General features: G+C 52.6%; 2 protein-coding genes across 2 annotated transcripts in view; one reads left to right on the forward strand and one right to left on the reverse strand.

The window, feature by feature from the left end:
• Positions 1–15,290, forward strand: part of LOC147647258 (uncharacterized) — a 387,407-nt gene that overhangs the window by 285,768 nt on the left and 86,349 nt on the right. The window lies entirely within an intron of this gene.
• LOC147647269 (uncharacterized) lies at positions 74–5,143 on the reverse strand. The gene is made up of 2 exons (XM_086872582.1): positions 1,712–5,143; positions 74–1,525 (listed from the first exon to the last, which is right to left on the reverse strand). Exons 1-2 carry the CDS (start codon positions 1,755–1,757, stop codon positions 519–521), a joined length of 1,053 nt encoding a protein of 350 aa, XP_086728708.1. The 5' UTR covers positions 1,758–5,143; the 3' UTR covers positions 74–518.

Here is a 15,290-nt window from a genome sequence, read left to right on the forward strand (position 1 = left end):
CCCGCTGAAACCGCGCTGCTGCTCGCTTCCCTCCCACCTCCCATGGAAAGCACAAAAGGCAAAGATCCCAGGCTGGGATAAGAACAATTTATTGAGAACAGCAACGAGATAAGGAACAAACAGACACAGAAACAATTTTGGTAACAGAAAGGATAAGACAAACCATTCACAGGGAAAACTAAAACACCACCAACTGTTTCTTCCTGAACATGCCTTTCTTCCTGCCAGGAAAGGACACCCTTCTACTCTGGTGAGAGAGAGGGAGTCCTTTTCCTGCCCCTGGCAATGACCTGAGATGGGATTGAATATAACAAAAGGGCCATGGCCAGACCCTCACATTGTTTGATCCCACATCATGACATTGCCATGGGCAGGAAAAGGTACAGGTGTCTTCCCAGCATGGATCCCAGGGAACATGGATCACCAGGTCTCTTCCAAACGTGGATCCTCCAAGGGGGGATGAAGGTGGGGCAGGGCACAAAGCTCTTCCTGCACTTGGGGCATTTACAGGGCTTCCCTTATCGGTGCCTCCGTTGGTGTTGGGTCAAGTGAGAGCGCTGGACGAAGCTCTTCCCACACTGGGGACACTCATAGGGCCTCTCCCCAGTGTGGATGTGCCGGTGGGTGATGAGGGTGGAGTTGCGCTTGAAGCCCTCCCCACAGTCAGGGCAGAGGAAGGGCCTCTCATCTGTGTGAATCCGCTGGTGCCTGAGGAGAGTGGAGCTGGTCTGAAACCTCTTCCCACACTCAGGACACTCGTAGGGCTTCTCCCCAGTGTGGATGCGCTGGTGGATGATGAGTTGGGACCTCTGGCTGAAGGTCATCCCACATTCCCCACACTCATAGGGACGTTCCCCAGTGTGGGTCCTCTGGTGTTTGGTCAGGCTGGAGCTGTGGCTGAAGCTCTTCCCACATTCCCCACACTCATAGGGCCTCTCCCCAGTGTGGATGCGCCGGTGGGTGATGAGGGTGGAGTTGTACTTGAAGCCCTCCCCACAGTCAGGGCAGCGGAAGGGCCTCTCATCCGTGTGAATCTGCTGGTGCCTGACAATTTTGGAGGTGGTCTGAAACCTCTTCCCACACTCAGGACACTCGTAGGGCCTCTCCCCAGTGTGGATGCGCTGGTGGATGATGAGTTGGGAGATGCAGCTGAAGCCCTTCCCACACTCCCCACACTTGCAGGGCCATTCCCTGGTGTGAATCATCTGGTGGCGGATCAGGCTGTTGCTCTGGCTGAAGCTCTTCCCACACTCCAAGCACTCGTAGGGCTTCTCCCCATCCTGAAGCTGCTCATGGACCACCAGCTCAGAGCCCCGGCTGGATCTCCGGCCGCCTTCCCGGCACAGGGTGGGTCTTTCCTCCTCAGAGCACCCTGGGCTGGGTTTGGAGCCCCTCCTCCTGTGGGATCTCTGGGGATTTTCCTCCCCATTGGATTCCTGTGGGGTGGAGCTGCTCAAAATGGCCTCTTCCATGAGGTTCTGCTGTGGGGATTTGTCCTCCCTGGTCTCCATCCTCAGCTCCTTGTCTGGGGGAGGAAGGACAAGGAGAGGATGGGATTTGCCTCTGTGCCAGAGGGAAGGGGAAGGAGATCCCCCCAGTGTGTCCCCGGCAGGACGGCGTCGGCAGCGGGGTTGTCCTGCAGCCGGGGGCCAGGCTGGGCTGGGAGATGGAGCAGGAGAGAGGGGGAAAGGGGCACTGACTTCCTCCTCACCTGCCTGGGTGTCCTGGGACATCTTCCTCACTGCTTCCTTCTCCATCCAGCCAAGGTTTGGGAATGAGAAATCCTGGTTTGGGGAAAATACAGTTCATGAGCACCTTGGGTTAAGGGGTTCCTCCTGCCCAAGTCCATCTCTAGAAGTCACCGGGCACCTGGTGCCCATATAAACCTCCCAAACACCAAGATTCAGCCCTGAAAATGCCCTCCAGGAGTTCCCCATCTCTGTTCTCTCCCCTTTGGTGTTCAGGGTTTCCTCCCTGTCCCAGCTGCTGGAGGTCACGCTTGTACTCGGGGTCCCCCATCTACTCAGTCCCTGCCCTCCCCAGGCTGCTGGGGGAGTGCCAGGACCTGAAAAGTTCCCCCCATTTCCATCTCTCCACTTAAGGATGATGACAGATGCCTAGAGTTTTGGGGTCCCAGGGTCCCTTCTTCCCTTATTCTCTGCTTGGGGGCGCAGAAGGCCCAAGGAGATCCCCCTGCCCCTCTCCAGGTTGTTGGGGGTCCCATGAATTGTGGTGCTCCCCCTCTCTGGGCTCCCACTTCGGGGTCCTGGGGGTCACAGGGCTCTGCTCCTCCAGGCTGCCTCTGCTGGCAGCAGCCCCCAGGACCCCCCAATGTCCCCCCAAAGGCCTTTTTCTTCTCAGCTTTGAAGTTCTTCATTCTCCAATCATCCCCTCCAAAAACCCAACCCAGGGACCCTCTGGGGATATCTGGGCTGAGCTCCCCCCTCCCTGGGCAGCTGTGGGATGGGGAGGTGATGATCCCATGGATGGGGGGCTGTGAGTTCAGGGAGTGCTGGACTGGGATATACTGGGAGTGACTGAGATAACAAGCACCTGACTGAGATCCCTGCAAGTGTCTGGGAATGACTACGGACATGCTTAGGGCAACTGGGATATACTGGGAGTGTCTGTGACCATACTGGGGATGACTGGGAACACACTGGGAACAATGGGAACCATGCTGGGGACAACTGGGAGTGACTGGGAGTGACTGGGTCTACACTGGGGGCAACTGGGCATGACTGCAACCTTACTGGGAGCAGCTGGGATCATCTGGGAAGCGACTGAGACTATACTGGGGGCAACTGGGTGCAACTGGCATCAAACTGGGAGGAACAGGGAGTGACTGGAACCATGCTGAGGTCCTACTGGGATCACAGTGGGAGCAGCTGGGCCATGCTGAGAGAGACTGCTACCGTACTGGCAGCAACTGGGACTGCACTCAGGGTGACTGGGAGTGACTAGGAGCAACTGGGATCACATTGGAAGCACCCAAGGAGTGACTAGGAGCAACTGGGATAGACTGGGAGAGACTGAAACCACAGTGCAAGTAAATGGGAGCAACTGGAACCACACTGGATAATCCTGGGAGCAGCTGTGCCCATGCTGGGGTCATACTGGGATCCTACTGGAACTAGCTGGGATCATACTGGGGGTGACTGCAAAGGGGCTGGCTGTGACTGGAACTGTGCTGGAGGTGACTGGGAGCAACTGGGCCCATCCTGGGAGTGACAGGGAGTCACTCTGGCCATGACTGGAATCATCCTGGGAGTATCTGGGAGTGACTGGAACCATACTGGGGGTGGCTGGGTGCACCAGCTCATACTGGGAGTGACTGAGATTGTAGTGGGAGTGACTGGGATCATCCTGGAAGTGACTGGAACCATACTGGGAGTGACAATGGCTCCTACAGGGATAGCACTGGGAACCACTGGGATTACAGTGGGTGCGAATGGAACCTGACTGGGGGTTACTGGGAGCTACTGGGCCCATGTTGGGAGGAAAATGTGGACACATTGGGAGCAACTGGGATCAACTGGAAGGTACTGGAACCATGCTGAGGGAACTGAGACCACAACTGGGATCATACTTGGAGTAAGTGGGAGTAACTAGGAAAGACTGGGATCATTCTGAGGTAACCAGAACCTTGCTGAGGCAACTGGGATATACTGGGAGTGACTGTGACCATACTGGGAACAACTGGCATCACACTGGGGGCAACTGGGAGTGAGTGGAACCATGCTGAGATGGACTGGGACTATTCCAGGGACAACTGGGATCACACTGGTAGGAACTGGGAAGAATTACAACTATTCTGGAATCATACTCAACTGGGATCATACTGGGATCACAGTGGGAGCAGCTGGGTCCCTGCTGGCTGAGACTGGGATCCCACTGAGGGTGACTGGAATCATACTGGGATTGACTGGGAGTGGCTGGGAACAACTGGGATCATGCTGAGAGCAACTGGGAGGAGCTGGGAATGACTGGGAGCGTGCTGGGGCTGACTGGGATATACTGGGAGAGACAGGGAGTCCCAGGGATCACACTGGAGGCTACTGGGGTCACACTGGCACTGCCAGGGAGCAACTGGGGGCCACTGGCCTCATCCTGGGAGTGACTGGGATCAGACTGGGAGTGACTGGGATTAGACTGGGAGTGACTGGGATTAGACTGGGAGTGACTGGGATCAGACTGGGAGTATGAAGGAAACTGGAAAATTGGGGAAAAAATGTGAAAAAAAGCAGGATAAATTAAAGGAAAATAGAAGGGAAAAATCAGGGGAAAAAAGAGAAAAAAATCAGGGTGAAATAAAAAAAATGGAGGAAAAATCAGGAAAAAATTGGGAAAAAAAGGAGAAAACTCAAGGAATAAATCGGAAAAATTGGGGGAAAAATCAGGAAAAGAAAGTGGAAAAAAATCTTGAAAAAATCAGAAAAAATGGGGGGAAAATTCAGGAAAAATAGGAAAAGAAGGAAAAATCAGGAAAAATCAGGAATAATTGGAAAAAACCTGAGAAAATCAGGAGAAAAATTGGGAAAGAATTTGGAAAAACCAGTAAAAGAAAGAGGCATAAAATCTAAAAATAATAGGAAAAATTGTGAAAAAATTGTGAAAAAATCAGGGAAAACTCAGGGAAATTTGAGAAGAAATTGAAAAAAAAAAACCTAAAAAAAAATTGGGAAAGTAAGAGAGAAAAATCAGGAAAAAACAGGAAAGGCATGAAAAAAAAAAAGGGAAAAATTGGGAAAAATCAGGGAAAATATCAGGAAAAGAAAGCTGAAAAGATCCTGGGAAAAATCAGGAGAAATCAGAAAAAAAATTCGGAAAAAAAGTGGAAAAATCAAGGAAATGTTTGAGAAAGCTTGCAAAAAAATCAGGAAAAGTATTGGGAAAAAATCAGAAAAAAATGTGAAAAAAAAGAAAGGTCAGGGGAAAATCAGGGAAAAAAAACAGGAAAAGGATAAAAAAATCTCAAAAAAAATCAGAAAAAAATAATGAAAAATATCAGGATAAAAATGGGGAAAAACCAGAAAAACTGGGAAAGGAAAAGGGAAAAATCAGGAAAAAAACTGGGAAAAAACTAGGTAAAATCGAGAAAAGAGAGAAAAAGGAAACATGGAAAAAAATCAGGAAAGATCAGTAAAAAAATTAGGAAATACAGGGAAAAATCAGGGAAAAATTGTGAAACAGTTGGGGAATAAAGAGGAAAAGAACAGGGAAAAATCAGGAAAAAATGTGGGTGAATCAGGAAAAGAAATGGTGGAAAAAATTGGGAAAAAACCAAAAAAATCAAGGGAAAAATGAGGAAAAGAAACGGGGACAAAACCTGAGAAAATGGGAAAAAAATTGGGGAAAAGCCTGGAAATATTTAGGAAATGAACAGGCAAAATTTAGGAAAAATTTGGAAAAAATGGGGAAAAATTGGGACAGATCAGAGGGAAAAATCAGGAAAAAAAATGTGAAAAATATGTGAAAAAACAGTGAAAAATGAGAGAAAAATCATGAAAAGTAAACAGGAATAAAACCTGGAAAAAATCAGGAAAAAAAAAATGAAAAAAATTGGGGGAAAATCAGAAAAAAAATTGGGAAAAAGCAGGGAAAAATTGTGAAAACAATGAGAAAAAACAGAAAAATCAGGGAAAAATTTGAGAAAAAGTTGGGAAAAAGACAGAAAATTTTGGGAAAAGAAGATGGAAAAATCAGGAGAAAATCAGGAAAATTTGATAAACTGGGAAAAATTGGGAAAAATTGGGAGAAAAAGGAGGGAAAAAAATCAGAAAAAATCAGAAAAAAAAAGGAGGGGAAAATTAGGAAAGAACTGGGGGAAAACAGGTAAAAATGGGGAGAAAACAGAAAAAAGCAGGAAAAAATGGGGGAAAAAAGAGTGAAAAATTGGAAAATATATTGGGAAAAAATGGGAAAAATCTGGGACAAGTGAGTAAAAGATATAGAAAAATAATCTGGAAAAAGCAGAAAAAAGCAGGAAGACATGGGAATAAAAAGTGGAATAAAAATGGAAAAAAACTGGAAAAAAACAGGATGAAATTCCCCCTATCCCATTTTTCCATGGAATTTTAGGAATTGCCTACATGGGAGGTTGTAGAAGAATTTCCAGACCTGGGAATCTGGGGAGTGGGAAAGGTGGAATTGCGGATGAACTGGTCCAGATATTTGGGAAGGCTGATGGCCTGGTCCTCTTCCAGCTTCCAGAATGTTCGGATGAATCCCACGCCTCCTTCTGGCTGGAAATCATGGGGAAATCACGGAAAAATCATGGAAAAATCACGAGAAAGCTGTGATTCAAATTCATGGAGTTTTGCCCCCAAAGCACCCTTTTTTCCCACCAAAATTTCTATTTTTTCCCCCAAATTTCAATTTTTGGGATAATTAAATGGGGAAGATAGGGGGAAATGGGGAAAAACAGGATGGTAATGGAGGAAGAATGGGGAAAAGTTAGGAAAAACGACAAAAATATGGGGGAAACGTGAGAAAAATGGGAGGAAAAATGGAGCAAAAATGGAGCAAAAATTGAGGAAAATAGGGAAAAAATGGGGGGAAAAATGGGATAAAAATAGGAAAAAAAATTGAGGAAAATGGGATGGAAATGGAGGAAAAACTGGGAAAAATGGGAGAAAGAAATGGAAGAAAATTGGGATAAAATTGTGGAAAAATGAGATAAAACCAGGATAAAAATGGGGGGAAAAAATGGGGAAAACTGGGATAAAAATAGGAATAAAAATGGTAAAAATGAGGAAAAATGGAGGAAAAATGGAAGAAAATGGGGAAAATAGGAGTAAACATGGGGAAAAACTGGAAGAAAATGGAGCAAAAATAGCATAAAATGGGGAAATAATAGATTAAAAATGGAAAAAAATGGGAAAAACAGGAAAACATGGGGAACAATTTGAGTAAAAATGGAGGAAAAATAGGAAAAAAATCAGAAAAACTGGGAAAAAATGAGGAAAAATGAGATTAAAAAAGGGGGAAATTGAGGGAAAAAGGAAAAAAATTGGGGGAAAATAAAAAATAGGATAAAAATGGGGAAAAATTATATGAAAATGGGATAAAAATTAGAAAAAAAAGAGAAAAAATGGGGAAAAAATGGGATAAAAAGGTGATAAAAATGGGATAAAAATGGGATAAAATGGAGACAAATTGCACCCTAATAGGGAATGACTGAGAGTGATTTGGCTTATCGTTTGGCGCAGAGGAAACTGGAGCCACACCAGGGGAGAAACTGGGCTCATGCTGGGAGCAGCCACTGCCGGCACCGGGAGCCCCGAACCCCTTTCCCGGCCATGCCGGACCCGCATCCCCCCGGCCCCTTTGCCGGGGCTCTGCTGCCACCGCCACCGGGACCCCCCAAAAACACCTCCCGGGGACCCCCGGGGTGCCCCCGAGGGGCATCTGCGGCTCGGCTCTGGAGCCCTGCCATCCCCAAACATCCCCCCCAAAAACCCCAAAGCCAGGGAGCCCCGGGGTATTTGGGGCGAGCTCCCCCTCCCCGGGCACCTGCGGGATGGGGGGCGATGGTCCCGAAGGAGCTGCAGATGCAGAGAGCGGGGAGCGCAGGTGGAGCCTCCTCTGCCTGCTCCAGCTCTTCCTCCTCCTGCTCCTCCTCTTCCTCCTCCTCCTCTGTCCCTCCTCTTCCTCCCCCTCTGTCCCTGTGCGTGGTTCGGAGCCCTCGGGTGAGCGGGGCCGGGCCGGGACACGATGGGAAAGGGCTGGGTCCCCCCCAAACCGAGCTGGGGGCAGCGGAGCTTTGGGGGAACAATGGGAACGGGGCGGGACAGGGGAACAGGGGGAGGTGGGAGCACTGAGGGTCCCCCAGTTCACCCCAGGACCCCCAAGCCCCGTCCCAGCCCCCCCAGTTCCCCCCGCAGCCCCGGCTGAGGGGGGCTCAGCCCAGGAGCCGCCGTCGTTCGGGGCTCCCCTGAGTGCAGGAACGGGAGAGTTCCCGGCTCGGGGAGGCCCCAGCACAGGAGGGGATCTTGTCCCTCTTCCAGGGCCCTTCAGGGTCTTCAGGCCCCTCTCAAGAGGAGTTTTTCTTTTTCAGGTTTTTTTGGGGGGGATCCCACCACTACAGGGGTGTTTTTTCCTCCCCATTTTAGGGTGTTTGTGCGGCCGCAGCCCCACAAGCCCCTTTTGAGGGGGGATCATGACGGCTTTAAGTGACATTTTTGGGGTGTCCCCACCCCAAGCCCCTGTAGGGGATGTTTTGTCCCCCAGGGTGGATTTTGGGGGTTCTCTCTACCATGGCCGCTTTAAGGGCCCCCGGTGTTGTCGGGTCCCACTGTAACTCCTCTTAAAAGGGCAACACCGCTCCCGTTGGTTCCGGCAGTGGAGCCCGGGAGGGGTTGGGGGTCCCGGGAGGGGTTGGGGGTACCTGGGTGATGCTGATGGTGTCCATGGGGATCCCGTGCTCGGTATAAACCTTCATGAGGGGTTCCTGGGGGTTTTCAGAAGTTCTGGGTGTTTTTGGGGCCACGGTGGTTTTTTGGGAGTTCTCAAGGGGGTTTACAGGAGTCCCGATGAGGGAATTTGGGCGATCCCGGGGGTGGAATTGGGGGTCCCAAGGCTGTTTTGGGGAACCTGCTGGTGATGGACATGGGGACCCCATGACAGGTATGAACCTTCTCAATGTCTGTATGGGGTTTTGCGGTTTTGGGGAGTTTTTGGAGCATCCAGGGATGTGTTTGGGATCAGGGGAGGTTGGGGTGTCCCGGGGGCTTTGGGGGTTCTCGGCAGGTTTGGGGGTACCTGGGCAATGCAGGTGGCAGTGCTGGGGACCCCGTGCTGGGTTTGAACCTTCTCACTGCGCACGGGCAGCGTCAGCGTGTTCAGGGAGATCCTGGGGGGCCCGGGGGGGCACCCCAAATCCCAGGGACCCCAAAGGCTGAGGGACCCCCCGAACTGCCCTCACCGCTGGATCTGCTGCAGGCAGGGGGGCACCAGCACTCGGCCCCCACCCTCCACCATCACAGGGGGGCTGTGGAAGAAATCTGGGGTGCACGGACAGGTCGGGTGGGACCCCCAAAGTCCTGGGGGAGGGGACATGGGGGGACTTCCAGGAATTCCCGTTGTGGGGGGGATGAGGGGGAACCCAGGAAGAGTTGGGGGGGCTGGTTGTGTCATGGGGGGACCCCCAGGAGTCTTGTGGGGGGTGGGGAAGGCAAGGAACAGGGCGATCCCCAGGATGGGGTTGGGTGGGAACCGGATTGGGGCTCTCATGGCAGTGGGATGGGGAGATCTGCCCATGGAATTCTGTGGAATGGCATGGCAGTGAGGTCCATCCACAGAGTTCACATGGGAATTGGACTGCTGTAGAATCCATCCTTGGAGGTCTCACAGGAATGGGATGTCTGAGATCCATCCATGGAATTTCCGTGGGAATTGCCACATTCCCAAATTTTGCTCTCCCAAATCCTGCATTCTCAATTCCCATATTCCCATGGGAATTCTGCCCTCCCCACCTTTACACTGCAGCACCTCCCGCCCATATCTGACATATTTCCGGAGACATTCCCTGCAGCTGTGAGCCAGGGAATTTGTTAATCCCTCAGCCTGGATCTCAGGGATCCCCATGGCGGTGCCACAGTTGCCATCGCAGCCCCACAGATCCCCCAGCCCCGGCTCCCCCCGCTCAGCCCCGCTCTGGCTGTGCCGCTGCTGCAGCATCTGCAGCTCCCCGCTGGCCCCGCCATTGGCGCCGCTCTTTGCTGCCCGCCAGTGGCAGCCCGAGGCTGCAGTGACGTCACCGGTCGCCGGGCAGATCCCGGCGGCGCAGGGCGGCCAAGGCGGAAGCGAAAGTGCCCGAGGGAGCGCGGGGGGAGGGGACGCGGCAATTCCAGGGAATTCCCCTGGATCCCCTCCCGGGATCCCCCGGGACCCTCCTCGGCCGCGCACTGCGGGACCCCCGGGACAAACTGGGCTGAACTCCCGGGCCCTGCGCCCAAACTCTGCCTGGAACCCGCCGGCTTCGGCCCAAAGCGGGGGAAGCCCCGGCATCCGCGGATCCCATTTTTCCTGCGGCTGCGGCTCCCCAGCCCCGGCGGAGCAGGAGCGGGCGCTGGGAGCCCGAGCCCCGATTCCCAATCTCCTTCTCGCTCTCTCTGCTGCTCTCTCCCTCTCCTTTGGGTGATCAGAAATGCCAGAGCGGCTGGAGAGCCCCGTGCCCAGCTCGGCTTTCCCTGGAAAGGGAGGCCTGGGGGTGCGGTGCCCCGGGATGGCCGGGAATGGGGCTCCGGGGGTCCCCGGGCTGACGGAACCGGGGGATCCAGGGGCTGCCAGGGGAGGATCCCCGGGAAAGGGGGTGCAGGGCGCTGTTGGTGCAGGAGAAGGGGGTGCAGGGGGTCCCGGAGCTGGGCAAGGAGATGCGGGGGGGTCCCAGGGCCCAGGAATGGGGATCCAAGGGGGTCCCAGGGGGGCTCCCCAAAGCCCCTCCCAGGGCACAGCAGGAGCTGGGTCAGGAGCTCTGGCAGAGACAAAAGGGGGTGAGCCCCGCATGGGGGGGACATGGGGGAGTCACAGCCGCTCCCGGGGGGGGACACGACCCCCGGGGACCCCTCCTCACCTTCTCCCACGCACCCCAACAGAGCCCCTAAATGGATGAGCAGAGCTCGGTGACTGCAGTATGAAACTTGTTCAGTGGCACAGGAGGATTTAGAATTGAGGACAGGGGAAGGGTTTAACCCAGCCTCCTGTTTGAACAGCCAAGAGAGGGGGCTGGGAAGAAACCCATGCCTGCATTGAATTGAGAGAGATCCAGACCCGGGCTGGGAGAGATTTGAGACACACCCACCTTTGGACTTTGCTGTCCACAACACCCTGACACATAAAGGTAAATCCTTACAAAAGAAAGGACTTGGAAAATCATGGTTTAGGACTTGTTATGTGGGCTTAGTGTAGCTAGCAGCTGGCCTGATAAGTTCCCAGGCAAAAACATCTTGAGAATGGAAAGTTTGTTAACATAACAAGCTATTCTTGGGGAGAAAAACAAGTGCACCTGTAGTAACAAGGGATCTGTCCCATGGGAATCAGTAGAAAAAGTATGTAAACATTGTTAGAGAGAAAAGTTTGGATTGACGTGTACACTCACCATTACCAACCAGTGAACTGAGTTCCCAACCAACTGGAATTAAGCACGGTGCCTTCTGATAACCATGTAAATATAAGCTGTGTGCAATAAAGCTTTGGCTATGGTGGAAGAAGAAACAGGTGTCATTGTCCATCTCTACTACGACACACCCAAGCAGGACATCGGGTCCTGACGAAGCAGAGGAAAGAAGCAGCTCTGGTGGCCAAGTGGCACGGCCCATTCCAAGTGTCCCTGAGCACAGAAACAGCCCCAGCACAGCTGAACACGGGGGGACCCCTCAGCCTCGGCTCAAGGGCTCTGCAGCCCCGCAGATTTGGATTTCCCGGCTGCAGCAGGAGGATGGGAGCCGCCCCTGAGCCTGCACTGAAGGCAAGGCAGCAGCAGCCAGGGCTCCCCAGCGGGGGAAGCCCCTGGGGCTGCCCACAGATCCTCTGCTGAAATCCTCGGCCTGGGCACCCTCCTTTGGCATCTCCAGCCCCTGCGGGACAATCCTGGCTGGCACTGCTGGAGCTTCAGGGCTTTCTGTGCCTGCCCTCGCCACAGCTGCTGGGGAAGGCACCGTGAGAATTCCACTCTGGCTCTCAATTACACTCACACTCTGGGCTGCCTGGGATTAGAGTATTGGAAAATAGACCAAGTGTAAAATTATTTTTTATTTGATTTCTCCAGTCAGGCTTGGTTTGCATTTGCCTTGGGAAAAGGAATTTTAAAGGGTTTTTCTTTTACGGGATGTTCCACCTCACAGCAGAGATGAACTTAACATCTCAACAGACTGGGAACAGCCCAAAAGATTCCCACAAAGACAACGACCATCAACAAAACATCAAGGCCCCACAGCAAACATCAACCAACATCTACCCCAGACACTGCCCTGGCACAGCTGGAGACACCTGGTCTGGAAAAGGCTGAGCAGGAAATGCAGGAGTGCAGACCTAATTCACATCAGAGACACAGAAATCCGGGTGCAACAGGAAACCAAACACTAAGGACTCCACAACTTGGAAACAATGAACACTAAACCAATGGATTTCTATGGGTTCAGACTGTATAAAGTTTAGGAAAGATCTAGTAAAACTCACATGTCATGGAATGATTTTCTCTGCACATGCAGACTGTGTGTGGCTGAAATGATTCTGTTCAGAATCAAGTCATGCCTTATTTCTCTAAAGACATTGTTGGAGAGTTTTTGCTTTTCACAGTTTCAGTGAAAGGATTACACCCTTAGAAGAATTTTTCGTAATAATTCTACTTTTCTATTGTCAGTTCTGTTTGGGCCAGGGGTGTGAGAATCAGTTTTTAGTCAGAGGAGAAGAAAACACTTGATTTCTTTCTAATTTTTGTTTTTATGATTGTGCGTGGCTCGTAGTGATGGCAACATTATGGTATGGGTTTTTCCATGTTCACCTTTAAGCTGCATTTTGAAAAGTAGAAGAGTTTGAAAGGTGGCCCTTTAAAATGTAAAGAGTTAGTAGAAAATTGTTAAAAAAAAAAAGAAAAGAAAATTGTAAGGCGGGGGGGGGGGGGGGGGGGGGGGGGCGGGGGGGGGGCAGTGGGCTCCATGTGAGTCATCCCATGGCTGCCCTGGAAGAGAAGCTTCATTCCAGGCAGCCAGGAGAGGAGCTTTAGAAATGCAAATTAACACCCCTGGGGCAAAGCCTGGACAATGTACCAGGGTGTTCCTGCCTGGGGGAGGAATTGGGCTGAATTCCTCTGCCCCTCACCCCAAGCTCTGCCTGCTGGCACAGATGGAATTTGCACAGCTGAAGGCAGAGCCCATGGTGAGGATATCTGACTGCAGCAGAAATTGGTTAAGCTAAAAAGGAAAACAGCTAATTGAGAATGTTGTGAAAACTTCACTATAAAAAATGGGGGGGAATCATCCCAGTCCCCACCTTAACTTGTGCTCTCAATTTCTATGTTATCTAGGGTGAATTAGAGCACTGGGGTTTTTTTGCTCCAAGTTAAGGGAAATTCGTTGGGAATCCAAGTATGTGCTGATTTAATTAGAGAAAAGCCAAAAATTGATGCAGCCCTGGCTGGAGGGAGCACCCAAAAATGGGGAAAAGACAAACAGCCACCAGAACAAATCCTGCAACACCATGGGCCAGGCCATGGGAACCCTAACAAATTCATATCATGAGCCAGAGAAACCATTTATCATTTCCATGGCATAATTAGATTACAGGATGTCCTCAAAATAATACCCAACCAGACAGCTCCAGTTCCTGACTTTTTTCCCAACCAATCCACTCAGATGAGGAACACATTTCACCATGGGATAGAGTCACATTATCTTTTAGCAGGAAAAGGAGGCAGCATGTGGAAAGTTAAATAAACAGTTAATAAACTGCTGTTGGCAAATAGATCACAAAGGAAAAGAGGTGAAACAGATAACAAGGAAATAAGAAAGCAGCCCGTGTACTGGTCCAAACATGGAACAGATGGGAATGGAACTCATCTCCATATTTGCCTGGCAGACCATGGGTTAAACGAATGCTGTTTCTCCTCTTATGTTCTACAGCAACTCTCATCTTTTCACCATGCACGGCACCTTGCTGAGTGCAGCTCATTCAGCAGCTGAGCAAGGGGATGCAGGGGGCAGCCAGGCCTCCTGAGCCACAAACGGCTACAAAAGGACAGCGAATGAGGGCACTGAGAGCAATCCCAAAATCAAAGAACACCCAGGAAGAAAAAACAGGGTCAGTGAGTGAATCTGCTTGCAGATAGGGCCACGGACTTGCACATAAGGAAGCAATGGGAGAAAGCATCAGTTTCAGAAAATGTTACTAATTGACAAGGACCGCTGCTCTGACAAAGTCCCGCTAAATTCCTGAACTTCCAGAAGAACAAAGACTTAACAGAGCCATCAATATCGGATGTTATACAAAAGTGGTGGGTACATATTAACCGGGACACGCAGGAGGCAGATGGGGAAGTCTGAACCTTCCCAGCACCTCCGCCAGTGGGGAAAGGGACAGGGACACGCGGCCGGGAAAATCAGGACAAAAACGAGGCCGCGTCCTCCAGCAGCTGGAGAGAGCGCACGGCAAATGCCCCACGGCCTCTCCCTTTGGGCAGCAATAAAGTCACTCTCACACCGCTCCTCGGGCTCCTTTGGCCACACAAACCTCTGGCGCCGGGAATTTGCCCGCCCAGCCCCGGGCACAGCGCAGCCACCTCCGGGCTACCGACACGAAGCGGGACGAGCCAGCGCTGCTCCGGCACCGGCTCCTGCCGAGGCCCCAGCGGGAAGGAGACCGCGGGCAGCCGCTCCCGCGGCGCCCTCACGCCAGGGCCAACACGGGCCGGCCACGGCACAAGCCACCCGCCACAGCCCCCTGCCGCCCCCTCCCGGGCCCGCAGCGAGCCCCGAGCCCCCGCAGAACCGAGCGCGGCTCCCACCTGCGATGGCTGGGGCCGCCTCCGAGCTCCGCCGCCGCCTCACCGGGCCCGCACAGACGCTCCGGCAATGGCGGCTCTCCTGCCCCACGGCCGCCCTGGGGGCGCCAGCGGGGCCGGGCTTGTCCCCGCTCTGCCCAATCAGCGCGCGCCAGAGCCACGAGTGACGGCAGCAGCAGCCAATCGCAGCCAGCGGCGGGCTCTGCACACGGCACAGCCCCGCCCCGCGCTCTCAGGGCCCGCCCCGGGCTGTGTGAGGGGAAGGGCGGAGATGAGGAACAGGCCTGGAACGGGCCCGGCCCGAGCCGCCATTGAGCTCCCAACACAAACAAAGTTCTGCGCAGCTCCCGGCCCGCCTTTCCCTGCCCTGGGTGTTCGGTGGCTCCAGCTCAGCGGGAAGCCCTGAGCCTCACTTCTCCCAGCGCTAATTAGGAGCATCAGTGCATAGCTCGTATTTCCCCCTAAAAGGGAAAACTGCCCCAAATCCCTGTGGATGAGTGGGGGAGGAGAGAGGTTTCTGGCAGAAAACTCCAAAAACTCCGAGCAGGATCATGAGAAGTAAAGGAAGACCCTTAAAACCAGCTTCCCCCCACCCCTCCCTCCTCCCAGCTGTGCCTCCTCCCCCGGCAGTGCAGGGACACAGGGAATGGGGCCATGGTCACTCCATCCCCCGGGGCTTTTCCCGCTGCTCAGGGACAGGAGTCGTTCCCCTGCTGCACCCTGGGCTCTCTCCCACCGGAGACTTCTCCAGGAACTTCTCCAAGCTGAGTCCATCCCATGGGGAACAGCC

Source organism: Cyanistes caeruleus, unplaced genomic scaffold, assembly GCF_971803275.1.
Source record: "Cyanistes caeruleus unplaced genomic scaffold, bCyaCae1.hap1.1 HAP1_SCAFFOLD_65, whole genome shotgun sequence".
Lineage (NCBI taxonomy): Eukaryota > Metazoa > Chordata > Aves > Passeriformes > Paridae > Cyanistes > Cyanistes caeruleus.

Bases quoted from the DNA above. Each gene is read 5' to 3' on its own strand.
- LOC147647269 (XM_086872582.1), bottom strand. From the start codon at position 1,757: ATGGAGAAGGAAGCAGTGAGGAAGATGTCCCAGGACACCCAGGCAG. The intron at 1,526-1,711 runs GTGAGGAGGAAG...TTCCTCCCCCAG, and splicing joins GTCCCAGGACACCCAGGCAG to ACAAGGAGCTGAGGATGGAG.